This window comes from Oryzias latipes, chromosome 7 (assembly GCF_002234675.1).
Source record: "Oryzias latipes chromosome 7, ASM223467v1".
Lineage (NCBI taxonomy): Eukaryota > Metazoa > Chordata > Actinopteri > Beloniformes > Adrianichthyidae > Oryzias > Oryzias latipes.
In genome coordinates, this window is record NC_019865.2 from 15556566 (window position 1) to 15570334 (window position 13769).

At 40.1% G+C, this 13769-nt stretch overlaps 1 protein-coding gene across 7 annotated transcripts in view; it reads left to right on the top strand.

The window, feature by feature from the left end:
* The window catches only part of znf512b (zinc finger protein 512B), a 32497-nt gene that overhangs the window by 10752 nt on the left and 7976 nt on the right, over nucleotides 1–13769 (top strand). For all 7 annotated transcript variants that reach the window (XM_023956662.1, XM_011477203.3, XM_011477204.3 and 4 more), the window contains 8 exons: nucleotides 7325–7404; nucleotides 7548–7676; nucleotides 7980–8155; nucleotides 8238–8512; nucleotides 8599–8670; nucleotides 9274–9408; nucleotides 9710–9837; nucleotides 10681–10773. In XM_023956662.1, coding sequence (XP_023812430.1) covers nucleotides 7325–7404; nucleotides 7548–7676; nucleotides 7980–8155; nucleotides 8238–8512; nucleotides 8599–8670; nucleotides 9274–9408; nucleotides 9710–9837; nucleotides 10681–10773 — 1088 coding nt within the window. The remainder of the gene's footprint in view (nucleotides 1–7324; nucleotides 7405–7547; nucleotides 7677–7979; nucleotides 8156–8237; nucleotides 8513–8598; nucleotides 8671–9273; nucleotides 9409–9709; nucleotides 9838–10680; nucleotides 10774–13769) is intronic.

A 13769-nucleotide genomic window follows, 5' to 3' on the forward strand; every position in this document is an offset into this window, starting at 1 on the left:
TTATTGGATCTTTAGGTATCAGATATCAAATTAAGAAATCAAAGTCATTTGATAAACATGTATGTATGTATGTATACCGAAAGAGTCTCTGTAATTTCCCTCATTTAAAAAAAAAGGAAATTAATTACACAACTTAGGCTAGGGGTGTCAAAACGAAGGGGTCAAAGTCTAATAAAAAATACAAACCCAGAGCTGAGCTAGTTTGTTGTTTATTGAGAACTTCCATATGACTTTATTGCAAAAAAATCTACATTAACAAAAACATTTAACAAGTATTATAAAAGAAATCTTCAAAATGAAGTGTTTTCATTTTTTATCTAGAGCTTTCCATTGAAATTTCTAATGAAAACATGTCCCACTGTTCAACAAAAGGCAAGAAATATGCCATGTTTGTAGCAGCAAGAATAAAAAAAAAAAACTTTGCATTACAAAAGTCAGTTTGACACTGTGATGCACAGTAGTAGATTCTTAAAACTGCAACAAATTTAGGATACAATAAGACACTTTGTACCTAAAAACAACATTAAACATTAAATACAGGGACATCAGCTGCATAATTTCTAAAGATCCATATCTTTTCTATATTTATTTTCAGCTAATATTTTTCTACAGACCATGAGCAGCCGTAATCTAATGTTCTTGTTGGAAAAATCAAAATGTCCTGTAGCAGTAATAAAAAAAAGAAACTTGCATTAGAGTCCAGTTTACTGCTCTGCTGGATGCTCATTTGTCTGAGATACTTGGTGCTTCATTTTGGAAACAAGTTCATCAATGTTGGCGCCTGGGTTCATGATCAAGATAACTCCTGTGTGATGATTTGCTTATCTTCTTCCAAAAAGCTAAGATAACTGGACTGAGTGACCCCTCCTCCATCATGTTCCAAATAGGAGTACTGTACCCCCTGGCTCCAAGTGGCCAAAATCCCATAGACTTCTTTTGAGATATAAACAGCTGCTACTCGGCCCAGTATATTTTTATGAATAACCATTCTTTCTCTACTTACTTTTTTCAACTTGTTCTTTGTAACCTTAATTTTTTTTCATGACATTTTTTTTCTTTATTGGAAGCTAATTAAGGTATAAACTGACCAATCAGATGCCTCAGTAAAAGCATGTGGTGCCTGCTTTTACTCTCTGATACTGCTCATGTCAGTATGAGGACACATTAGAAATAATCATACCTGTTGGTTCCTTACTTTGGTGTTTTTTGAAGTAGAGTTTCATCCTTGGATTTAAATGAAATGTATTATAGGGTATAAATAAAATAGTTTTTATGGATTACCTTGTTTGCTCTTCACTTTTAGCACCTTGTTTTGATTTTGATTGTAAATAGAAAAATATAAAAGAACAACATAAGCATAATTCTAAGCAAAAGCTAACGAATAGAAATGTCTCCTACAGCTTTTTCCCTGACAGCTCGTGGAGAACTGCCCTGTCACCTGGACAATCTTCATACTCCTATTCATACACAGACACTGCAGCCACACTCTTTACTGTGGATTTTGTAAACAATGCTCACACTTTGTACTACATACTATCATAGAATCAAGACAGCTGTGCTTTGCTGTCTTGATTCTATCATTCTTAGTTTTCTTTGTTGATGTTGATAAGAGATTAAATATAATCCTTGGGATTGTTTGAAAGAGAAATAAAGAAGGAAAAATGTTGAAACGTGTGTATTGTGGCATAGCTGACATTAAATGACAAGGATATATGAACTTTTTATGCTATTTGTTTCACAAGAAGTTATAAAGAAAAAAGGAAATACTTTAATGTGAACAAAATGTTTTTTGTTGTTTTTTTTCTTGCTTTGTGGGTGTTGCTTCTTTGTGGTGGTCAGTCATGTCAGCAAAGAATCAAGATATATTGTTCGTGGTGTCACTTGGTTCTTCAATTCCCATTTCCTTCTTGTTATCGTAGTTGGTCTTTACTTCATCTGTCATTGATGCAAAGGCCTGATGGCCTTTTTCTGTTTTTTTTTTTCACTTATCAGCAGTTAGATAAAGGGTATTAGAGGTCTTACTGTAAGAGAAGAGTGGGAATTAACAATTCGTGATGAAAATAAGGGTGAGAAAATGAGAACCAAAGGAAAAGAAGGATGGCAGTTAGCATCAGAGAGCAAAGGGAGAGCTGAGGCAGTCTTTCTACAGTCTGCTGTGTCAGTTTCAGACAAGCTCAAGCGATTTATAACCTTTTGTCTACACTGCTCTGTCTTTGACTCAGTTGCACACACAAATACCCCCTCGTAAGTGAGCCGGCTCATGACAGCATCTGATCCCCTGTTTCCACTTAACTCTCTGTGTAAGTGAGTTTACTGGCAGTCCATTCATTCCTATCTGAATCTCCATCATCCCAGATATGTGTGCAGAGCTCCTGCCTCTTTTGTTTGTAACAGTGCAGGATTTTACACACACACACACAAACACACACACACACACACATACATACATACATACATACATACATACATACATACATATATATATATATATATATATATATATATATATAGCCGCTATATATATATATATATATATATATATATATATATATATATATATATATATATATATATATATATATATATATATATATATATATATATATATATATATATAGCGGCTGGGTAGCTCAGTTGGTAAGGTGCAGGACTGTCACGCAGGAAACCTTGGTTCGATTCCCAGGGGCGGAATGAACAATATAATGGCAATGGTAAATGGGGGCAATTACCATAACAATGGAAATGGGGCAATTACCATAACAATGGCGAGCAATTAACATCACCCAGTGAGGGTCCTTGGGCAAGACCCTTTACGCTACAGCCTACCTCACAAACATGAGACAATGAACCACATGTCATGCCGGCTCAGACGTCGCCCGGCCAAACAAGGTCTGCGTCAGGTGCTGGGGGACCAGAGCACTCTGATGGAAAGTGGGCTACTGGAACAAGACGGAAATGGACTAGATGCGAGAACAAGGTTCTGTTAGAATGCTACTACTCAAGTAATCCCAACCAGCGTGGTTACATGCAGAGAATGTGGAATGAATGGATGCTTCGAAACCCACAATCAAGGCTAACTGCCAAACAACTGGTAGCCCAATGCTCTAACATCCACAAACGCCAACTCCTATCACAACTTGAGATTGAAGCGATACAATACAATGGCAATACCCCGGGAGAGCCAGAACAACAGGTCAGAGAGGAGGCTATACTACACTCCCACCCTGAGATTGGGTACACAGCCCCAACAACCACAGTTACGCTGAGCGAGGCAGCAACTGACCTGAAAGACAAGATCATGTCTAGAATGAACACTTGGCAACCCCGACACCAGCTACAACGGTTAAGTGATGTACCGCCTGAAAGTCTACTGGAAACTGTGAATGAAGCATTGAGGGCAATTCCTACCACAACCATCACAGAAACCAATGAACTGGTTTACACTTCAGCAGCAGTGATCCTTGAGATGCTTGGCTATAAGATTAACCATGGGAGAAAACAATACCCACCATGGAAGCAACGGTTAGAGGCCAAAATCAAGGCAACTCGGAAGGATGTGAGTAAGCTGACAGAGGCTCAAAGAGGTACAATGAGAAAGCAAGTACCTAAGAGATACAGCCAGATGCCCATACCTGAAGCACTGGAAACTGCCAAACAAAGGCTCCTAGCCTTGAGCAGCCGCCTAAAGAGGTACACAAGAGACAATGAAGCCAGACGGATAAACAGGCTGTTCGCAACTCAACCTGCGAAAGTGTACGCTCAGTGGCAGGGTCAAAACAGCCGAGCAGACCCACCAAGGCTAGAAACTGAACAGTACTGGAAAAGTATATGGGAGAAAGAGACAGCACATAACAGCAATGCCCAGTGGCTGGTCTCTCTGAGAGAAGAACATAGCAACCTCCCTGAACAGAATCCAGTAACCATCACAGTGGCAGACATCCAAGAAAGAGTCTCAGGTATGAAGAACTGGACAGCACCGGGCCCTGACATGATACATGCCTACTGGCTAAAGAAGCTCACTGCACTCCACGAGCGCCTGGCAGCACAAATAAACCAGCTGCTAAGAGATGGAACTCACCCCGAATGGCTAACAGAAGGGCGAACGATCCTGATCCAGAAGGATCCCTCAAAGGGTGCAGTCCCATCCAACTACCAGCCAATAACCTGTCTCTCCACAACATGGAAGCTCATGTCAGGCATCATTGCAACCAAGATAAATAGGCACATGGATCAATTCATGAGTGACACACAGAAGGGCATTGGTAGAGACTCCAGAGGAGCCAAACACCAACTCCTGGTTGACAGAACAGTCGCTCAAGACTGCAAGTCACGACACACCAACCTGTGCACAGCCTGGATTGATTACAAGAAAGCCTATGACTCAATGCCACACACATGGATCACTGAATGCTTGGAGCTGTACAACATCAACAGGACTCTAAGAGCCTTCATAGGAAACTCAATGAAGCTGTGGAAAACCACCCTTGAAGCCAATGGGAAGCCACTTGCACAAGTGTCCATCAAATGTGGGATATACCAAGGTGATGCTCTGTCCCCACTGCTGTTCTGCATAGGTCTGAACCCCCTCAGCCAAATAATCAACAAGACTGGCTATGGATACCGACTCAGAAATGGGGCAAACATCAGTCACCTCCTCTACATGGATGACATCAAGCTATATGCTAAGAGCGAACGTGACATTGACTCCCTGATCCACACCACCAGGATCTACAGTACTGACATTGGGATGTCATTCGGGCTCGAGAAATGCAGTCGGATGGTGACAAAGAGAGGCAAGGTAGTCCACACAGAAGGGGTCTCACTCCCAGAAGGAACAATAGCAGACATTGAGGACAGTTACAAGTACCTCGGAATTCCACAGGCAAATGGCAACCTGGAGCAGGCAACAAGGAAAGCTGCAACAGCTAAATACCTCCAACGGGTAAGGCAAGTCCTGAGAAGCCAGCTCAATGGCAAAAATAAGACCCGGGCAATAAACAGCTACGCACTGCCAGTTATCAGATACCCTGCAGGAATAATAAGATGGCCAAAGGAAGAGGTACAGACCACGGATGTTAAGACACGAAAGCTCCTCACCATGCATGGAGGGTTCCATCCCAAATCCAGCACCCTGAGACTGTATGCTAGCCGCAAGGAAGGAGGCCGAGGACTAGTGAGCGTAGAAGCCACTATCCAGGATGAAACATCCAAGATGCATAAGTACATCAAGCTCAAGGCCCCAAATGACAGTGTGCTCAGTGAATGTCTCAGGCAATGGAGAGCAGAGGATACAGTGCTGGAGGACAGATCCTCATGGGAGGACAAACCCCTGCATGGGATGTACCACCGGACCATAACGGAAGTGGCTGATATGAAGAAATCCTACCAATGGCTAGAAAGGGCTGGCCTACAGGACAGCACTGAGGCACTCATCCTTGCAGCTCAGGAACAAGCCCCGAGCACCAGAGCAATAGAGGCTCAGATCTACCACACCAGACAAGACCCAAGGTGTAGGCTGTGCAAAGAGGCGCCTGAAACAATCCAGCACATAACTGCAGGGTGTAAGATGCTGGCAGGTAAAGCATACATGGAGCGCCACAATCAAGTGGCTGGAATAATATACAGGAACGTGTGTGCAAAGTATGGACTGGAAACCCCAAGGTCAAAATGGGAAACACCCCCGAAGGTGGTAGAGAATGAAAGGGCCAAAATCCTGTGGGACTTCCAGATTCAGACTGATAGGATGGTAATGGCGAACCAACCAGACATTGTAGTGGTGGATAAAGAACAGAGGAAAGCCGTTGTGGTGGATGTGGCAGTGCCAAGCGATGGGAACATCAGGAAGAAGGAACATGAGAAACTGGAGAAATACCAGGGACTCAGAGAAGAACTGGAGAAAGCCTGGAAAGTGAAGGTGACAGTGGTGCCTGTGGTAATTGGAGCACTCGGGGCAGTAACCCCCAAGCTGGAGGAGTGGCTACAACAGATACCTGGAAAGATCTCAGACATCTCAATACAGAAAAGCGCAGTGCTAGGAACAGCTAAGATACTGCGCAGAACCCTCAAGCTCCCAGGCCTCTGGTAGAGGACCCGAGCTTGAGTGAGAAACCACCCACGAAAGGGTGATAGGGGCTATATATATATATATATATATATATATATATATATATATATATATATATATATATATATATATATATATACACACACACACACACACACACACACACATATTTAGTCTCTCTCTTTGCTTTTTCTTCTGTTGTGCTTCGACGTGTGTGCACCACATTATATGACGTGAAATTAGTCAAACTGAGACTCTGGTGCATTCTAAATGACTACATTCAGCACAGACATTGTAAGCTCTGCCCTAAATCTAAATTTTTATAGGGGCATATTTAGCTGCTTATGGTAATAATGGCTCCCTGTTTGGATAAATAAACTACGGTACATATTTTGCTGCACATTATGTTAAGGTCATTTCCTGCTGCTGTAAACACATCTCTGAAGACCCGCCCTGGCATTGATCATTTTATGAGGTTCTAAAGAACAGAATAGATGTTCGTACTAAAAACGAAGGCATGTTTTTCAACAAATTTTCAAGTTCTTACATAGATTGCTGAAGTAAACCAACACCCTACCCCCTTAAAATGATACTAACTGCACATGGTTAAATACAATCCCAAGGCTGTAGGTATTTCTTTAAATGTTATTATGTAACAGATGTTGGCATGGCCAAAATAAGCACCCACTGCCACGGTAAAGAAGAAAAAAAATGTTTTTTTAAGGTGCAGACATGAAAATAGCAGCATATATTTAGTTTTGAAAAAGCTGATGTATTTTTCTTCTAAATAAAGATTGTCACTTTGAATTTCACTCATTCTTGTCAAAATAAAACATTATTTATTTGGTCTTATTATTTAGCCACCTGTTATAGTGATGTTAAGAGGTGGGCTTCATCAGTGGCAGCAGGAGGCATGGCCTAGAGTGGTCATCGTGGTCACAGCACAGTCAGCAGTCAAACAGTGCGGCTTCATTTTTTCTTGCATATGCATTTCATTTGAATAGGAATCCATATTAAAGGTCTTTGGAAATATGTTGTTGCTTTTTTTTTTGCATTTTTAAGTATATATATATATATATCTTTTGTACAAATCAAGAATGTAGTATGTCTAAATATACTACGTCTAAAGTAGTTTTGTAAAGTTTTAAAACTTTATAATTTAGACGTTTAGCCCATTTTGTCAATGAAAATCATCTACACCATTAATCTGAATTGTAGTATTTTTCCAACTCAGTTGATTTATTTTTCTCATTTTTCCAGGTTTAGACTTTGATGATTCAGCAGACGGGAAGAGGAAAGGTCGCCCCAAACCTGAGGTGCAGGAATTGAGAAGTATTCCTGTGAGTGTTTCACTTTGAAATTATTGCTTAGAATGAGTTCAGTCAATTCACTTGGGCTTCAGTTCATTTTCATTCTTTCATAAAGAAAGGCTGAGCAGTAGAACATGCCTGTGTTTACCTCTCTCTTCATCGTCCCCCACCAGGCTCATTTGATAGTACAATGGAAGGAAGAGTTTAAGCGCCACTCCAGGGTTAAATGTCCACGTTCAGGCTGTTGGTTAGAGTTTCCTAGCATTTATGGCGTCAAGTACCACTATCAACGCTGCCAGGGGGTGAGTCAATAGCTTCTGTTTTTCCCTGTTTTGGTACTAACTTAATGCTTAGGAGTAGTGAGGAAAGTCCTGTAGTGGAGGATCATTGCATTTCACAGCAATTCCAGTAAAGAAGAAAGCAATTCCAGTAAAGAAGAAAGCACATACACCATAAATTCCCATGAAAACTGACAATTGATGTCTTTAAAAAAACACAATTAGTTGAGTTTTACATTAGTATTAGGCTTGCACTGTAAGGACAGATTGTTCAGTAAAGGAGCTCACTTTGCACCCCCTTTGTCCACCCCTTATGTCCATACTTAGGCCACAGTGACCGAAAAGCTGAGTCATAGCTGTCCCTACTGTGATGCAGCATTTGCTACAAAAGTGCGTTTGCAGAAGCACAAGCTATGGAACCATCCAGACAAAGTCGCTAAGGACCCCAAGGAAGAGCTACCTAAGCTTCAAAAGACCCACTTCAAGTCCAACATCAAAAAAAGGTGACTGAGCTGGGGGGAAAAACAACAGGTCCCAAACATGTTGTGAATGCAACACAAAACTGTATTTTCTCTGTGTATTTAGGCCAATGGAGAACAGTCCTCCTTCTCCTGTGTTTTTCAAAGTGAAAAAAACACATGAAATGTCCACGCCCTCCTACAATGGAGAGCTGGCTCACCAGAGGAGTGAGAGGAAACAGCACAGCCACAGCCAGCCTTCACAGCAATCTGAGCAGGTCCAGTCACCCCACTCTCAATCACAATCCCAAAGCACATTATCTGATGCAGGGGGGAGTGAAAGCGAGGGTGGCAGTCTTCCCCCTTCATTACCTGATGAGGACCCAGAACGAATGAAGCACAGTAAGATTTAGGCAGCCTTCTGTCACAGCTTCATGTTTTGCACTGGAAGGATGTAATGATCTTCTTCTGCTTTTATCTTGAGCCAGGGCGGAAGCAGAAAACTCCCAAGAAGTTCACTGGAGAACAGCCATCAATATCGGGCACATTTGGATTGAAAGGTACACCCTCTGCTGCATAAACACACTGTTTTCTTTTTTATTTGTATAAAGGCTGCGTCTTTGAAAAAGAAAGGTCCAGCATGCTCATGAAGAAAAGGTTTCAGAGAGATGTACTGAGAAGAAATTGTTTGCTCAAGAAAATTACAGAACATATCTGGAGAACTAAAGGGACTTTTCTAATAAAAAAACACACATGGACCCAAAGTAATGACCCACCAATGGTTTCTGTGCTGTTTTGCACGAAGTTTTTGCTTAAAGCAGCTATTTTTTAACTGCACCAATGTGGCAATTAGTGTGGAGCTTCATTTCTTACTTGATAAATCTGTAACTCACTCACTAAACACATATTATATATATTTTAACAGGTTTGATAATCTCTTCACACCAGTGTCTCAATCTTCTGCAACATGTAGGATTTGCTTCTGAGTATTTTTCTTTGCTTTGATTATTTTCTTTTTTATTTTCATTTTAGCCAAAGATTACATTTGTATTTTTTTTTTCCTATTTTGGATGTTACCTATCATTGTCCTACATCTGCACCTTTATTCTATTCTATATTGATTGAGGTCATACATGTGTGTGTTTGTATGTGTATTGCTGTAGGTATGGCTAAAGTAGAGGAAAAATTAAAGGCCGGGCGTATGAAAAGACAAGAAGGGAGTGGATTCAGTGAGGAGCCTCAGAGAAGACCTTCCTCAAGTCAGTCCTCAAAGAAAGAGCCGGCACTATCAAGCTCTGGTAAGAGGCTCATTTCACTCTTTAATCTGTGTAATGTTGTTTGTTGTATAGTCAGGCAGAGACCAATTGTTTTAAAAGATTAGTATGATCTCAAAGTTATGTTTTTTGCTTTTCCATGTTCGGAAATTCCACCAGATATTCAGAGTTCAGTAAACATTTAAGCCCCTGAGGCTTTCTTACCAGTTTTTACATTTTTCACCTCGTTTTACTACACTAAGATCCAGTCAAACAGACTGTAACTCACATAACTTCATTTCAGTCTGTTTTGTTTAGTTCTAACTGTGTCCTGTGATTTACTCAGGTGCTGTTCACGACACTCAGTGGCAGCGAACAATCTCAGAACGAGGAGAAGTTGTGTGTCCAACCTGTTCCATAGTCACCAGAAAAACAATCCACGGCCTCAAGAAACACATGGAGATCTGCCAGAAGGTCAGTAAGCCATTCAGCTGTGAACAGGCTTAGACTTTAGGGGTCCAATGAACTTTCTTATAGTTTTGGATCTTTGGTTTTTAACATTTTGTTAATATTTTTGCACTGCAGTATACATTTGATTTCAAAGAGACATGTTTTCCTAAGAAGCTTGATTTTCCATAGTCTCCGGACCTTCTACAGGAAATAGTTTATTTGAAGATTGTTAAAGACCCATCAGCAAGTATCTCAGAACTGTTGTTACTTTTGGTTGACTGTGTGATTGGTAATTCTGATTATTTCAGCTAATTCTGACCTAAGATATCATTTGAAATTAATCAAGCAGTAAAATGTTTGCCAACAGCGTGATTTAGGGCCACTTTTGGCCAATAGGTTTACTTAAAGAAGAAAACCGACTTCAGTTAATTCAAGCTTTTCCACTGACTGAACCAGGTGCAATGGCTCAGTGGCCTGAGCCCCCAGAGAGATCTGTCCTTATAGTCTTCTTAATAGCTCTTTGGCTTAGTGGTCTGACCGACTCTATTAAAGGGACATTCTGCTGCCGGGCTTTGACAGAATTATCACATTAACACGGGGTCACTCACCATCATAACACCTCTGTCTTCAAATCAATACTGAAACAAGAGGGAATCTCTGCAACACAGAGGAGAGTGGTAATTCAGCTTTATTCCTTTTTTAGTGTGTCCATTTCTGCTGTGTTCTTTAAAGCATCATGGCTATTAAGTTACAGTTGGAGAACTAGTTTATTAATTGAGCAATATAGGGCAAAGTTTGCAAAAGATGTCAGTTTTCCTCGACATAAAGCGAACATTTGATCACATGTTTGGTCTTCCACCTCTGCAGCTCCAGGATGCCCTGAAGTGCCAGCAGTGTCACAAACAGTTCAGGTCTAAGGCCGGCCTCAACTACCACACTATGGCTGAACACAACACCAAGGTAAACTTCCTGGTCTTGTTTTAAATGGCAAACACTCAATTTAACATCTGCTTTTACACGAGTACTCGTTTTATTCTCCGTGACTAAGAATCATTTAGCTGTTTAAAGAGGTCACTGCTCTCCCAGCAACCTATGAAGCGGAACATTTTGAGCTCACGTTTAATACTTCAGCAATACAGCAGCAACAATCTTCAGTATATAAAATTAACGTATAAGCAGCAGCACATGCTTGTTGCTTTTCCGGGTACACCTTGTGTTTCAATGACTTCTCAAAACAAGAGCTCTGAAATGCTCACATTTCTTTATGCTACTGTTTTAAATCTGACAATAAGATATGACCATGACACCTGCATTAGAGCAATGGTATCAAATTTTCTTTATAATTTAAGAGTACCAGTTTGTAAAGGTATCATAAAAAATGACAAATCCTCAACCATTTAACTTTGCAACACATTTCATTTATATTTGTACGAGTGCAGAGCATTGCATGATGCTTCCACACTCACCCAGTTAGTGAATGAACTTTAGAAATGTTGCACTGGACACGATGCACTGCTGACCAGCTGTGGAGGCTCTGTGGAGGACGCAGTGTCAGAGCCAGGTCGCTTTTCTTCTGGACCGACTTTGGTTGACTCTTGGCTGACAGTGGCAGGCTGTGGGCTGCCAAAGAGAGACTCTCAGCTGGGGATGTTGACATGGATACAATATTCTGAAAATGAAAATCATGTTCTGGTTGGGCAATAATCTGAATGAAGTTGCAGCAGATTGCAAAATACAGACCAGGAGTCAAACCTCTGCAAGTGTCTCTCAGCAAACTCTTATTTGGGGTATGAGCTTAATTGGAATAAGATAGAAGTAGTAGTGTGCATGTCACGGCAACATGAAGGGCTCTGTCACTTCTGAGGCTCAGGTTTCTTTAGAGGGAGACCAACAAATTGAGATGAGAGAAAGTCAGCAGTGAGCATACGGCTATGACAGTGAGACTATGTGGTATTTAACTGCAGGCAAACCGGAGCTTATGATCCCTCTGCTGAATCAATGAATTGGTGACAGGTGTATAACTGCCAGGGAGCCCCCCCTACACACACACACACACACACACACACATACTCCATCTGTCTTTCTACTTTTCCTGGGTCCCTTGGGCTCTCTGGCAGAAAGAGGAAGAAAGACAATTGGTGGCTTTTATCTTTCTCGGCTTGACAGGCGATACTTTCTTTTTTGCGATGTTCTTGAAAAAAAGAAGTGAAAGACCAGTGGATATTTAGATATATCGCCTATAGAATCTTGATGTTAAAATTTTTTACATTTGTTTCTAGGTAGTTTTAGTTTTTTAAATTATAAAAAAACTTGTGCTTCAAATTTTTCAGAGAGAACTAAAATAAAAAGCATTGGGTGACAAAGGTTCCACTTTATCTAACCACTTTTTGTATTTTATTAAAAAAAAGTCTTAAGCAAAAATGAAATCCTATTTTTATTTTGGTGTTTTTTGTGTTAGATTGTTTTTGTGCTGCTTTTGTAGTTTAGGTTTGACTCTTTCAGTTTTTCTTGGGGGCAATTCTTCATTCAAAACCCCTTTGTGCTGCAAATACAATGAATTCCTGATTTTACAAAGACTTGTTGAAAGAACTTCTGGTTCTTCGTAATTAGTGGGCAAAATCTAAACATACTCTCAGAAGAACTAACCAAACACCTGAAAGGACTTCTAGGAATTCTAACTGCTGCCTAGTTGAGAACAGTTTGAATTTATGGAATTGCAAAGTACAGGAAGTGGAACTCTATTTTTTCTTTATGATACTCTAAAATGCTTTGTAAAAGAAAATATGCTCACAGTTAGTAACAAAAGCAAAAAAAATAGTAGTGGATATTTTCCCAACTGTATGGGGGAAAAAATTTCTGAAGACAAAAAAAAAATTTCACCTCCGTCCACCTCAGGAACCTCCCAAAGCGTCCCAAAGCCGAGACAAAGTCAAGTTTGAAGCTCTGTTGTATTCACCCACCTGCTGATCAAAAAACTGTGCCCCTGAAATGGCACAAATTTGAGCTCTAACAAAACTAGAACAGTTGGATAAAACAGATATGTTAATATCAACTTGAAACCACTCTCTGAATAATTGTATGTAGAAAAACAACCAACGTCATTGTGCTTCTGACCTGATGATCAATGTAGGTTCCAGCGTGTCCCCATATTTTACTGTTCTTTTTAAAAGAGCAGGAACTTAATGATTGTAACTAAATGTTAACATGATGATAAAAGTCATTTGTATTTTTATCACATGGACAAATATACCAATAACACCTTTAAAGCGTCACAAAGACCCCTCTATCCCTCCTCCTTATTCCTCCACCCCATTACTGCAGATCCAAAACAACTGTTAGTGACTCCAGAGCCTTTCAAGTCTATTTTGTCCACATATTGTTTTTTAGACATTAGGAATCAGACAGTCAGATCAATAATTCATCTTCCTGATGGTTTTTTGCTGTCACAAGATGTTTTGATAAACATCCCCCAGAATCTCAGTATCTCTACTGAGCTGTTAGTAGAGATACTTTCATATACTCTTTTAAGTGTTTAGATTGGTGGGAAAATGAATGGAGAAGTTGGTGTCAATTGATTGTTTGGACCATCAGAAAATTTAAGTAGAGTTAAAAAACAAATGGAGTCTGAGACATATAACTTTCTTTAACTTTCTTTTCTTTAACTTTCTTTCTTTTCTTAAATGGAAAGAGGAAAGTTTCATCCACCCAGTAAATTTAGCTGTTTCTAACAGAAATTGCTCATCTATGTTTGTGTACAATGTTGATCCTCTATTTTGCTGTGTAAAAAGTCCTATCCAAAAAGCACCATCACACAGTTGAGACCAAAAGGAGCAGCTAGACAGACAGTTATTTTGCATCTCAAACACAGATGCCTACTCTGTGTTTCCCATAGTCCGTCTTTTAATCCATTATTCTTTGGGTAGAAATCTCTATTTGAGCTGGTTAGTGTTAGTTTT